Source organism: Camelina sativa, chromosome 14 (genome assembly GCF_030686135.1).
Source record: "Camelina sativa cultivar CO46 ecotype springtype chromosome 14, ASM3068613v1".
Lineage (NCBI taxonomy): Eukaryota > Viridiplantae > Streptophyta > Magnoliopsida > Brassicales > Brassicaceae > Camelina > Camelina sativa.
The window spans coordinates 9,237,571-9,250,105 of NC_141893.1; the positions used below are offsets into that span (position 1 = coordinate 9,237,571).

The following is a 12,535-nucleotide window of genomic DNA, read 5'->3' on the forward strand; positions in this document are numbered from 1 at the left end:
CCATCGTCACACAAGAGGATAGATTTCAAAATTGTTGACCAATGTCCACTACTCTACTTTTTTTAATTGTCAAGTAGTTTTATATTTGATGATATCTCATATTTTAAGCATAGACATGTCTTGATATTTAGTTATTTTACTATTTATTCACATTTGAAGATTCATTGCTTCTACCAACCATCCTATTCCTAATCGTTGAATACTGTTAAACAGAAGCAAACGCAGACGTTGTGATGTAATTATATTACTATATTAGAATTATATATGCAGCAAATTTGAACGTGATCTTGCTTATGTATGCATATCAGCGAACACTAATCAAGACAACATCTCAAGACTGAGGATTGTTTCCTATTAAAGAAAGCCTCAAAAAGATGACTGACAAAAAAAAAAACTTAAAAGCAGAACAAAGTTAGAGAGAAAGAAAGAAACAGAGAAATTAAAAGGGAGAAGATGATAAAGGTGTGTAGTCGTCTGTTCTTGTTGGTGGCTATCTTCTTCATTGCTTATACGCAGCTAGTGAAGGGGAAACATCAACCTCGACAAGATTGCCAATCTAAATGTGGTAATTTCACTATTGAGTACCCTTTTGGTATTTCAACAGGTTGTCACTATCCCGGAGATACGAATTTCAAAATCACCTGTAAGAAAGATAAACCAAATGTCAGACGCAACATTGAAGTGAAAACCTTTGATCACAGCGGCCAGCTACGCGCCCTGCTTAATCGATCAACTGTTTGCTACGACGAGGAAGCAAATATTGAATTCAACTCCTACCGGCTTAGGCTGGATAATTTGTCTCTCTCCCCCAACAACAAGTTTACTGTAGTCGGCTGTAACGCTTGGGGGCTTCTGCGCACTTTTGGAGTGCAAAACCACTCAACTGGATGCTTGTCATTATGCGATTCTCCCCCGGCGCCAAATAGTAAATGCAATGGTGCAGGTTGCTGCAGAACAGACGTATCTATCCCGTTGGATAGCAACAGACTTCAAACTGGACCAGATCGCTTCGAAAACATGACTTCCGTGCATGAATTTAATCCTTGCACCTACGCTTTTCTCGTTGAAGATGGTATGTTTAACTTCAGTTCTACAGAGGACCTTAAGAATCTGCGGGGTGTCAAGCAGTTTCCTGTGGTACTAGATTGGTCTATTGGAAGTCAGACATGCGAGCAAGCTGGAAGCAGAAACATATGTGGTGAGAACAGCACATGTTTTGATTCTACTCGTGGAAAGGGTTATAACTGCAAATGTTTAGACGGCTTTGAGGGGAATCCATACACTTCAGACGGTTGCCAAGGTACTTGATAATAATTTATTTTGCTTTCTTTCTTTCTTTTTTTGAGAGTTAATTGTTTTACTCATACATACATTTCGTGTTGCATCTTGCCCTCTTTTTCCTTGGAACAGACATCAATGAGTGTACTACTACGAGTTCTATCCACAAACATAATTGTTCGGATCCCAAAACCTGTAGAAACAGAGATGGAGGCTTTGATTGTAAATGTCGATCTGGTTACCGCTTAGATACAACCACTATGAGCTGCAAGCGTAAAGATTTTGGATGGGCTATGATTCTTCTTGGTAAGCATCCCCTCTCACTGTTTCTGGACTTATTGCTTTCTAGATCAACTCACTCTAATCATCTATATGTCTTTGTGGTGTGTGTGTGTGTGTGTGATCAGTAAACACTATTGTCTTCTTGGTCATCCTACTTGGCATTAGTTACATAAAACAGAGGCTGAGGCGTCGGAAAGACACCGAGCTACGACAACAATTCTTCGAGAAAAATGGTGGTGGCATGTTGATACAGCGACTCTCAAGAGCAGGGTCGTCTAATGTTGATGTCAAAATCTTTACTGAGGAAGGCATGAAAGAAGCAACTAATGGTTATGACGAGAGCAGAATCTTGGGTCAGGGAGGCCAGGGAACAGTCTACAAAGGGATACTGGCGGACAACTCCATAGTTGCCATAAAGAAGGCTCGGCTTGGTGACCGTAGCCAAGTTGAGCAATTCATTAACGAAGTGCTCGTGCTGTCACAAATCAATCATAGGAACGTGTTCAAGCTCTTGGGATGTTGTCTAGAGACAGAAGTTCCCTTGTTGGTCTATGATTTCATTGCAAGTGGCACCCTTTTCGATCACTTGCATGGTTCCATGTTTGATTCTTCTCTAACATGGGAACACCGTCTGAGGATAGCTATAGAAGTAGCTGGAACTCTTGCTTATCTTCACTCCTCTGCTTCTATTCCAATCATCCACCGAGATGTCAAGACTGCTAATATCCTACTAGATGATAACTTAACTGCAAAAGTAGCTGACTTTGGTGCTTCAAGGCTGATACCGATGGGTAAAGAGCAGCTCACAACTATGGTGCAAGGCACTCTAGGTTACTTAGACCCAGAGTACTACACCACAGGATTGCTGAACGAAAAAAGCGATGTTTATAGCTTCGGGGTAGTCCTCATGGAACTACTCTCAGGTCAAAAGGCATTGTGCTTTGAACGGCTAGAGAACTCAAAACATCTAGTGAGTTATTTTGTTTCTGCCATGAAAGAGAATAGGTTGCATGATATTATTGACGGGCGAGTAATGAAGGAGGATAATCAGAGAGAGATCCAAGAAGCTGCAAGAGTTTCTCTTGAGTGTACAAGACTTATGGGAGAGGAAAGGCCAAGGATGAAAGACGTAGCTGCAGAGCTAGAAGCTTTGAGAGTCAAAACAACCAAACATAAGTGGTCAGATCAGTATCCGAAAGAGGTTGAGCACTTGCTTGGGGTTCAAATCTTATTAGCGCAGGGTGATACCAGTATTATTGGCTATGATAGCATCAAGAATATATCAATATTAGACATTGAAGCTGGCCGCTGATATTTATCAGTCCAGCTCTGACAAACGCAAATGTAATGTGATTTTTTCTTGTGTTGTAAAGGAATCTTAATGCTTCACATATTCTTATCTCATGGTGTTACCTCTTTAAAAAAGGAAAAAAACAATGGCTACAAATAATATGGTATAAAGGGGACAAAAACAAATTCGTTAAGGAACACTAAAAAAATTTGCAACAAAAAGCATCAAAAGAAAACAGAGGATGTTGTTGTGATCAGGGTTCTTCTTCTACATCTTCCCTATTAATCAATCTTTTCATATGTTGAAAAGAAAACCAATTAAAATAACTGTTAATAACTTTTAATTGGTCTTGTTTGTGTTGTAGTATTTCAGAATCCTGCAATTTCTTGGAAAATGGGAACATGACTGCAATAATGAAAGAGAGAAAGCGGCAAGATTTTTTGTTGACTGTACAAGAGTGACGGGAGAGGAAAGTAGATGATATTATAATAACCTGAAGAAGAGGATATTGAGCACAAGAAGAAACAGGTAGCAGTGGCTATGACAACATTGGACACTGAAGCTGGCCGCTGATATATATCATTACCACTCTGTTTAAGTATCAAAAAATGACATTCAAAAAACCATGTAAGGTCGATCTTATAGATCATCAACTATTCTATTTATAACTCCCCTTTGATGTGTAAGCTAACGGAAAAAACAAAAGAGTTATAATTCGAGTCTAGTGTTTGTTTTTTAATACTTTCGATCTTCTTGTTCTTCAATCTCCATAATATATATGTATTTGGACCTAACTAATGGGTTTAGATATCCCATCCTGACTCCAAAGTTGATACTTGTGTATTGCGTGGTGGTATGTACGTAGCTAGATTTGAAAAAGGCTCATTGACTCCTATTTTTTTTGTTACTCTACCTAAAACTTTGATATTTTCGTTTTCTAAATTAACTTTACCATTCTTGTTGCATAAGATTGCTCTGCTTTTGTAACAATTAAAATAATTTTTCTGTTACAAAAATATGCTCTGTTGAGTGATGATATTAGTAATGATGGTTCCAAAAACAGCTTTCACGCCTATTAGAGTGAGTAGAGCCAATCCAAATGAGATTATTATTAGTAATGATTGACGTTGACGAAAAAGTTAAAAGTGGTTGACTTTGTGACACTGTAGTCTTAATATTTACTACTCTTCTCATTTTTTGTACATAGAGAAAAAAAGAGAAGGAAGATTCCTTGCAATTACATACCAAGCGTCTTATTCTTTGAATAGTAAGAGACAATTCACTGTTTGGAGAAACCAAATTGGACTCTTCACTAGGAGTTAAAGCAAACAAAATATCAAGAAAACATAAGAGGGGCCGGGACAGAGACTGAAGCAAACGTACAGGGTTTTGATTGAGTAGTTGAATTTTCGTCTAGCAGTTTCCTGCAATTTCTGAGAAAATGGGAACAGGTTCTTTTCCTACAATAAAGGCCTCAAGGAGATGACTGATGAGAGAAAACTCAAAAGAGGAACAAAGTTAGAGAGAGAAAGAGAGAGAGACAAAATAGAGGTAGAAGATGAAGTTGCAGGAGGGTCTGTTCTTGGTGGTTATATTCTGCCTTTCTTATACGGTGCTGGTCAAGGGGCAACACCAACCTCGCAAGGATTGCCAAACTAAATGTGGCAACGTCGCAATAGAGTATCCTTTTGGCATTTCTTCAGGTTGTTACTATCCCGGAAATGAAAGCTTCAGTATCACCTGCAAGGATGATAGGCCACATGTCTTACGCCTCATTGAAGTGAAAAACTTTTATCACCGCGGCCAGATACAAGTTCTGCTTAATGGATCCTCTTCTTGCAACGACGCCCAAGGAAATGAAATTTTGGGCAGTTACGATTTTAGACTGGATGATTTATCTCTCTCAGCCAACAATAAGTTTACTGTAGTAGGCTGTAATGTTTTAGGAGTTGTGGGCACTTCTGGAATGGACGATTATGTAACTGGATGCATGTCAGTATGCAATGTTCCACCGGCCAAAAATGGAAAATGTGATGGTGTAGGTTGCTGCAGAACAAACGTCTCTCTCCCCTTGGATTATACATACAAATTTGCTTCATTTCGCATACCAAACATGACTTCCGTTCATAAATTTAATCCTTGCACCTACGCTTTTCTCGTCGAAGATGATAAGTTTATCTTCAGTTCTTTAGAAGATCTTAAGAATCTGCGGAATGTCGAGAAGTTCCCTGTGTCACTAGATTGGTCTATTGGAAACCAGACATGTGAGCAAGCTGGAAACACAAGCATATGCGGTGGGAACAGCACATGTTCTGATTCTACTACTAGAAGCGGGTATATCTGCACATGTAACCAAGGTTTTGATGGGAATCCATACATTTTAGACGGTTGCCAAGGTACTTTATATTAATTTCTTTTGCTTTCTTTCATTCTTTCTTCTCTTGTGTGTTAATTGGTTTCCTCATACATATATTTCTTGTTGTATCTTGCCCTCTCTTTGACCTTGGACCAGACATCAATGAGTGTACGACTAGTAACAGTGACCATAAACATAATTGTTCGGATCCCAAAACCTGTAGAAACAGAGATGGAGGCTTTGATTGTAAGTGTCGATCTGGTTACCGCTTAGATACAACCACAATGAGCTGCAAGCGTAAAGAGTTTGGATGGGCTATGATTCTTCTTGGTAAGCTTCCCCTCTCACTTTTTTTCTGGACTTCTTCCCGCATCAACTCATTCTAATCATCTATCTGTCTCTGCGATGCGTGTGATCAGTGACCACTATCGTCTTCTTGGTCATCCTTCTTGGCGTTAGTTTCATACAACATAGGCTGAGGCGTCGTAAAGACACCGAGCTGCGACAAAAATTCTTTGAGAAAAATGGTGGTGGCATGTTGATACAGCGACTCTCAGGAGCAGGGCCATCAAATGCTGATGTTAAAATCTTTACTGAGGAAGGCATGAAAGAAGCAACTAATGGTTATGATGAGAGCAGAATCTTGGGTCAGGGAGGCCAGGGGACAGTCTACAAAGGTATATTGCCAGATAATTCTGTAGTTGCGATAAAGAAAGCTCGGCTAGGAGACCGTAGCCAAGTTGAGCAGTTCATCAATGAAGTGCTCGTGCTTTCACAAATCAACCATAGGAACGTGGTCAAGCTCTTGGGATGTTGTCTAGAGACCGAAGTTCCCTTGCTAGTCTACGAGTTCATTAACAGTGGCACTCTTTTCGATCACTTGCACGGTTCTCTGTTTGATTCTTCTCTAACATGGGAACACCGTCTGAGAATAGCTGTAGAAGTCGCTGGAACTCTTGCTTATCTTCACTCCTCTGCTTCTATTCCAATCATCCACCGAGATGTCAAGACTGCCAATATCCTCCTGGATGATAACTTAACCGCAAAAGTAGCTGACTTTGGTGCATCAAGGCTGATACCGATGGATCAAGAGCAGCTCACAACTATGGTGCAAGGCACTCTCGGCTATTTAGACCCAGAATACTACAACACAGGGCTTCTGAACGAGAAGAGCGATGTTTACAGTTTCGGAGTAGTCCTTATGGAACTGCTCTCAGGTCAGAAGGCATTGTGCTTTGAACGGCTAGAGACTTCAAAACATCTAGTGAGTTATTTTCTTTCTTCCATGAAAGAGAATAAGTTGCATGAGATTATTGATGGCCAAGTGATGAACGAGTATAATCAAAGGGAGATCCAGGAAGCTGCAAGAATTGCTCTTGAGTGTACAAGGCTTATGGGAGAGGAAAGGCCAAGGATGAAAGACGTTGCTGCAGAGCTAGAAGCCTTGAGAGCCAAAACGACCAAACATAAGTGGTCAGATCAGTTTCCGAAGGAGGTTGAGCACTTGCTTGGTGTTCAAATCTTATCAGCGCAGGGTGATACCAGTAGCACTGGCTATGACAGCATTAAGAATGTTGCAATATTAGACATTGAAGCTGGCCGCTGATATTTATCAGTCCAGCAGCTCTGACAAAAGCAGATGTAATGTGATTTTTTCTTGTGTTGTAAAGGAATCTTAATGCTTTATATTCTTGTCTTACGGTGTTATCTCTTTAAAAAAGAAAAAACTAACTACTCCATATATTCTAAGTGTAATATGTTGTTATAAAGGCGACAAAAACAAATTCGTTAAGGAACACTCAAACTTTTTCCAACAAAAAGCATCAAAAGAAACCAGAGGATGTTGTGATCAGGAGTCTTCTTCTACATCTTCCCTATTAATCAAAAATTTTCATATGTGAAAAAAGAAAATCAATTTAAATAACTGTTAAGTAAAAGGGTATGTCAAGGAAATAATTAGAGTAGAGTTTGACGAAGAAGGTTGAGCAATGTCGTCCACTATTCAATAATATATTACCATTTCTTCCCATTTGAAGAATCCTTGCATCCCCCACTTGTCATAAATTATATATACATATGGGAATATGAAGCATACTTCAACGTTCTCCTCGTGCTACATTGACATGGTCTTGTTTGTGATTCACTACACGAAAACATGTCATATGTGACCAACAGAATCGTCTCAAATCAGTCGCTAAGTCGGTATGTGCGACAATTTAAGGACTGTTGTAAACCGTCGCAAATATTTGGTCACAAAATGTTTTGGTCGCAAAACAGTCGCTTCTTTGCGACACATTGAAGACAAGGATTATGGTCGTTAATTAGCGATTACGGACAGACAGCAAAATACCGTCGTAATTAACGACTTTACAGTAACTTATTTACGCAGTTGTAAAGTACGACTTGGGTCAGACGATATGGGGGTCACAAATTAGCTACGTTTCGAAGAGTGATTAAACACCACAGTGTTGAGGCTGAACTTTAAAAATCTAAACTTTTGGTCCTAAAATAGTCGCTGTTTCAGTCACAGGGTAGTCACAAAGGAGTCAGAATGTTTTGTGACTGACTGAAGACTAAGTATTTTTAGTCCCAAAATCGTGACGTATATACAACGAATTTGGTACTTGTTTTGTGGTTTTTTAAATTTTAAATGGTCGCAAATCAGTGAAACTATAACTAGTAATTTGGGACAGTATACAATTAAATTTGAAAAAAAAAAACCTGAATCAAAATTAAAATCCCGAATTCATGTAAATGATATTAACCAAAAACATACAAATCATTCAATGATCATATCCAGAAAATAGTTTTAGGCTAAGGGAGATAGAAATACTACTACACAATCCAAAAAATAGTTATAGTGGCTTAAGAGAGATAGAATTAGTTAGTTAAGGATGAGAGGATGATACTGACAAAGGTGAAGTGGTTGGTGAAGTCGCTGGTGAAGTGATTGGTGAAGTAGATGGTGATATAGCTCCTGAAGTTGTTGGTGCGGGTGGGTTGACATTGGCCGCTGTGGCTGGAGTGATGTTGGCTGCTGGTGCTGCTGATGTGAATGGCGCATGGGCTGGTGGTTGAGTAGACAAGAATTCTGCAAGCCCGGGATCACTGGTCTTCAAGTAGGATATGAGCATCTCCAAGGTTGCAATGCGGTTTTGAGCGTTACGTTGCTCCTCATCACGTCTAGCATCTTCTCTGACACGTCGAGCATTTTCTTCATCTTGATCAGCGACTTTACGACGAGCAACCTGGAGTTGTTCTTGAATCTCTAAGAGCGAAGTTGGACTAGAGCTTGGATAAGTAGCCTTTCTCTTCCCTTTGGTGATTATCTCCGAGAGACTTCCAAGTCCAAAGGGGGTTCCCTTGGCATCTGTTACAGTACACTAAGACAGAAGAAGAGTTTATCATTCACAAAAAAAAACATAACAAACAGTAAAAGAGAAAAGCATTAACAAGACAAACATAATGAAAGATTCATGATTATAAGTTGTTATGTAAAAATCACTTATAGGAATATCACACAAAACCAGATAATCAACATCGAGGATTCTCAAGCATCAGTCAAAAGTATATCAATATCAAGGATTCTTAAGCATCAGTCAAAAGTATACCAATCAAAATCAGATACTTAGCTTAGCAAAATAAGACAATTATCATAGGCAAGACAAAGACAATTGTACAGGAAATTGCCTTTAAGAAAATGTCATCTTTTTGTTGAATGGTTGCATAAGTAGATTCCGGCGAGGAGTGGTCTGTACCATCAAACTCCATTTGAGACATTACCTCTTCTATGTTCTTCTCATATGTCTCAACAACTTGTTTGGCCTTCTGATCAACAAAACTTCCATCTGCCTTTGTATGTGTTGCGACAAACACCTCTCCAAGCGAGACAGGACGTCCCAATTTTTCTTCCTACAATGGATAAAAAGAATGTTACTTGTTGAATTTGCAAGTAAGATTTCTGGCCGGATAGATGTTTGTGGAGTCCAAGACCGCCACGATCAGAAGTACGGGCTTGGGATGCATTAGAGCTCTTCTCCTTAGCTTCGGATGTGTCCCAATGCTCCCACATTTCTCTCCAAAGCGTAGGATTGATCCAAATCGGTGGCTCAGCATGCGTCTTTGCTTGGCTTACAATTCCTTTCATTCTTTTTTTCGCTATCTTCAAAAATCCTTCTCTCACAAGCTCAGTAATCGCAACATCCCAGTTGTATTTTCGCTACACAGTACAACAATGTAAAGTAAGTGTCAAGTAAGTAAACAAAAGACAAACTCATTAACTTAGAATAGTAAAAAAATAGAAATTGTGTCACATATTACCGCAAAGGATCTAAAATATCTCTCTCGTATGTGTAAGGGCGTAGCCTTCCAGCTGAAGTATGGACCATCAAACTTTCTCCTAAAAATCCCATAAATAACACGAGATAGCTTTCCTTTGTCTCGTCCAAACCTGTTACATAAATATGAGAGTGTTAAGTTATAAACTACAAGCCATCAAACATAAACAAATGAATCACAATAGAAAAGTGTAATGTAAAAGAACCAAACTTCACAACACAACTTAAACTTTACAACACAACACACAAAACTTTCTTCTACTTCTTTATCTAAACGATAATCAAATGAGAAAATAAAAGGAAAAAATATTTTACCATATACTTTGAGTGTCGGGGATGGGATGTGGACTCAAGATCGGAAGATGCTGTCGACCAGGAAGTGCAAGCAAGTCCTCAAGTTACTGTTGGAAGTCTTGATTCTCCTGATTCTGTGCCGGTGGTGGATGCTCTTGATCCTCCTGATTCTGAGCCGGTGGCGGTTGGAACCCCGGATTCTGAGGAGCCGGCTGTTGATACACCGGATTCAGAGGAGCCGGCGGCTGAAACCCCAGATTATGAAGCGGCAGTGGATAAGCCGGATGGTTCAGCGGTGGTTGATATCCAAGATTTTGAAGCGGCGGTTGGTATCCCGAATTCAAAGGAGCCGGCTGTTGATACACCGGATCATGTGGACGCGGTGGTGGTGGCTTCTGCATCTGGGAGTGGAGCTGTTGTTGAAAGCCTCGGTGTTGTGGCTGAGGAGAAGGTTGTCAAGAATACTGCTGCATCGGTGCCGGCATATACTGAGATGGAAGCGAGTGATGAGAATGTTGGGAGTGTGTAGAAGTCTCGTTGTTGGAGGAAGGGTTAGAGGACTGAGACGACGAAGCAATATCTCTGGTTGGTCTCAAACCGCCGGCAGATCTACCAACACCGCCAGATCTAGCACCACGACCACCACCGGATTTAGAACCACGACCACCACCGGATTTCATCGGAGAAGACCTCAGAAATTATTAGAGAAAAAGAAGGTTTAAGCGAAATCAAAGAGAAGAGAGATATGAATTGGAAATCGAGAAGAGAGATTTTAGGGTTTGGGGAAATCTAGGACTAAAATCTAATATACCTTGCAATCGAACTTCTATTCTCATATCCTTCGATAATAACAAACATATATATATATTTTTTTTAGTTAAAAATGTGGTTAAAGACAAAAAATCCTAATATCCTTTTGTTATATGCAGATCCAACCACCTTATACCTACCTAAACTCACAAAATTCGGACAATCCACTTAAAATCGGATCTCCTTTTTAACAACCAACTTTTCGAATTCCTTCATTCACGAAATCCCCTCTCCCTCGATCAAATCCCGCTTAATTATTCTTCTCCCTCAAGTGCAACTAAAGATAACTCGATTCTGGGTAAGTTGAAATCGGTTGGTGTTTCTCGAATTTGGGTTATTTGTTTTTCAAAATCGGTAATTTGGTTTTCAATTTTGGGATTTCGTCGATTTCTTTCATGAATTGGAGTGAAGTGGAAGTTGAAATCAGTTGTTTTTTTGTGTGCAAGAGTCGTAATGGTTCGTACAAAGAACCCAAGCTATATGGAAAAATTGAATCCCCCAGCAGATCTCGAAGAAGAAGGAAATCGTGGGGATGAATCTGAACGTGATTCCGATAAGACGAACTCAATTGAGAAGTCAAATGATAAGGATTCATCGGTATGTATCTTCTCTATATTGTATAACCGTTCAAATAAGAATTCGTTCTAAAAAGTATAACTGTATAACTTAGGAAAACTTAGAAAAAGTATAACTTAGAAAAACTTGGTATAACTAGATATGTGTCTTGCAGGGATCTGAGGATGAATGCGACGTAATGCAACCTCTGAATATGTACTTCGATTACTCCCAGTATACGAAGCCTTTCAAGATGTCTGGAAAGTGTTTTATTTCAGAGACGGTAAACTTATTAGGCGGTCATCTTAAAGAAGAGGAGTTAGATTGGTTCTTAGGGCACCCACAGTTCAAGCATTTCTTCCATATGCCTAAGGATTTGAATCATAAGTTGATAGGTATGTGGATGTTGTTGCTTCGCACGGCGTAAGAAGGGGACGGGACCTTCCGTTGTCGTAAGGACTCCTATTATAACAAGGCAGAAAAACTCAAAAAAGTAAGGAGCATGTGAACCTTTATGAGTCAGTATGTGAACTCTTTGGTTGTTTTTATGGTTTTTGTTTAAGTACTCGGAATGTTTAACTAGGTACAACTCTCTTTTTTTAAGTACAACTCTCTTTTTTAAGTACAACTCTATGTTTTTAGGTACAACTTGGTTGGAATGTTAAAGTAAGTACAACTATGTTTTTAAGTACAACACTCAGTTTGCATCAAAATTTATGTTGTGTGTTTAAGCAGACAAAATAACACACAAGAACAAGACAAATTACCGGCAATCGGCAAATGGAACCACACAAACGATCCTTAGTTGTACCATTACAAAGAACAAGTTTTACTTAGTTGTACTATTACAAAGTACTACGTAGTTGTACCATCTTCCAAGAAAAAGTTCTACTTAGTCGTACCATCTTCCGAGACATACCACAAGAAAACATCCAAAAAAAACGAGAAAACATATTTTCTTAATTTTCTTCATATCTCTGCTCCTATCCATCTTCAGCTGTCTATATTAGATTTCAAGATTTGAGATGACCCAGAAATCGCAAAAACCCAGAAATCGAAAACCCAGAGAGAGGAATCGAAAACCCAGAAATCGAAAACCCAGAAAACCTAGAAATCGAAAACTCCCGAAAACCCAGTAAACCCAGAAATCGAAAACCCAGAAAACCCAGAGAGAGGAAATTTTGTTTTTGTTTTTGGACCCAGAAATCGCAAGAGAGAGGGAGAGGGGAGAGGAATGATTTTTTTTTGGACCCCCCAAAATCGCAAATCGATTGGAAGCCCTAGATAATTCGCTCCAATTTAATTTTTCAAAAATTGAAATTTTGTTTGACA

At 39.3% G+C, this 12,535-nt stretch overlaps 2 protein-coding genes and 1 pseudogene across 2 annotated transcripts; 2 read left to right on the plus strand and 1 right to left on the minus strand.

Moving 5' to 3' along the window:
• The first annotated feature begins 333 nt into the window (after nt 1-333).
• On the plus strand, nt 334-2,964 carry LOC147927982 (wall-associated receptor kinase 5-like). Its single transcript, XM_010464513.3, has 3 exons — nt 334-1,300; nt 1,411-1,584; nt 1,686-2,964. The coding sequence occupies exons 1-3, from the start codon at nt 454-456 to the stop codon at nt 2,870-2,872; spliced, it is 2,208 nt and encodes a 735-aa protein (XP_010462815.1). The 5' UTR covers nt 334-453; the 3' UTR covers nt 2,873-2,964.
• A 1,092-nt stretch (nt 2,965-4,056) lies between these two features.
• LOC104740820 (wall-associated receptor kinase 1-like) lies at nt 4,057-7,095 on the plus strand. Its single transcript, XM_010461530.3, has 3 exons — nt 4,057-5,247; nt 5,364-5,537; nt 5,627-7,095. Exons 1-3 carry the CDS (start codon nt 4,410-4,412, stop codon nt 6,811-6,813), a joined length of 2,199 nt encoding a protein of 732 aa, XP_010459832.1. The 5' UTR covers nt 4,057-4,409; the 3' UTR covers nt 6,814-7,095.
• A 1,000-nt stretch (nt 7,096-8,095) lies between these two features.
• On the minus strand, nt 8,096-10,239 carry LOC147927983 (uncharacterized; annotated as a pseudogene).
• Between the last annotated feature and the right edge of the window lie 2,296 nt (nt 10,240-12,535).

Bases quoted from the DNA above. Each gene is read 5' to 3' on its own strand.
- LOC147927982 (XM_010464513.3), top strand. From the start codon at position 454: ATGATAAAGGTGTGTAGTCGTCTGTTCTTGTTGGTGGCTATCTTCTTC. The intron at 1,301-1,410 runs GTACTTGATAAT...TCCTTGGAACAG, and splicing joins CACTTCAGACGGTTGCCAAG to ACATCAATGAGTGTACTACT. The intron at 1,585-1,685 runs GTAAGCATCCCC...GTGTGTGATCAG, and splicing joins ATGGGCTATGATTCTTCTTG to TAAACACTATTGTCTTCTTG.
- LOC104740820 (XM_010461530.3), top strand. From the start codon at position 4,410: ATGAAGTTGCAGGAGGGTCTGTTCTTGGTGGTTATATTCTGCCTTTCT. The intron at 5,248-5,363 runs GTACTTTATATT...ACCTTGGACCAG, and splicing joins CATTTTAGACGGTTGCCAAG to ACATCAATGAGTGTACGACT. The intron at 5,538-5,626 runs GTAAGCTTCCCC...GCGTGTGATCAG, and splicing joins ATGGGCTATGATTCTTCTTG to TGACCACTATCGTCTTCTTG.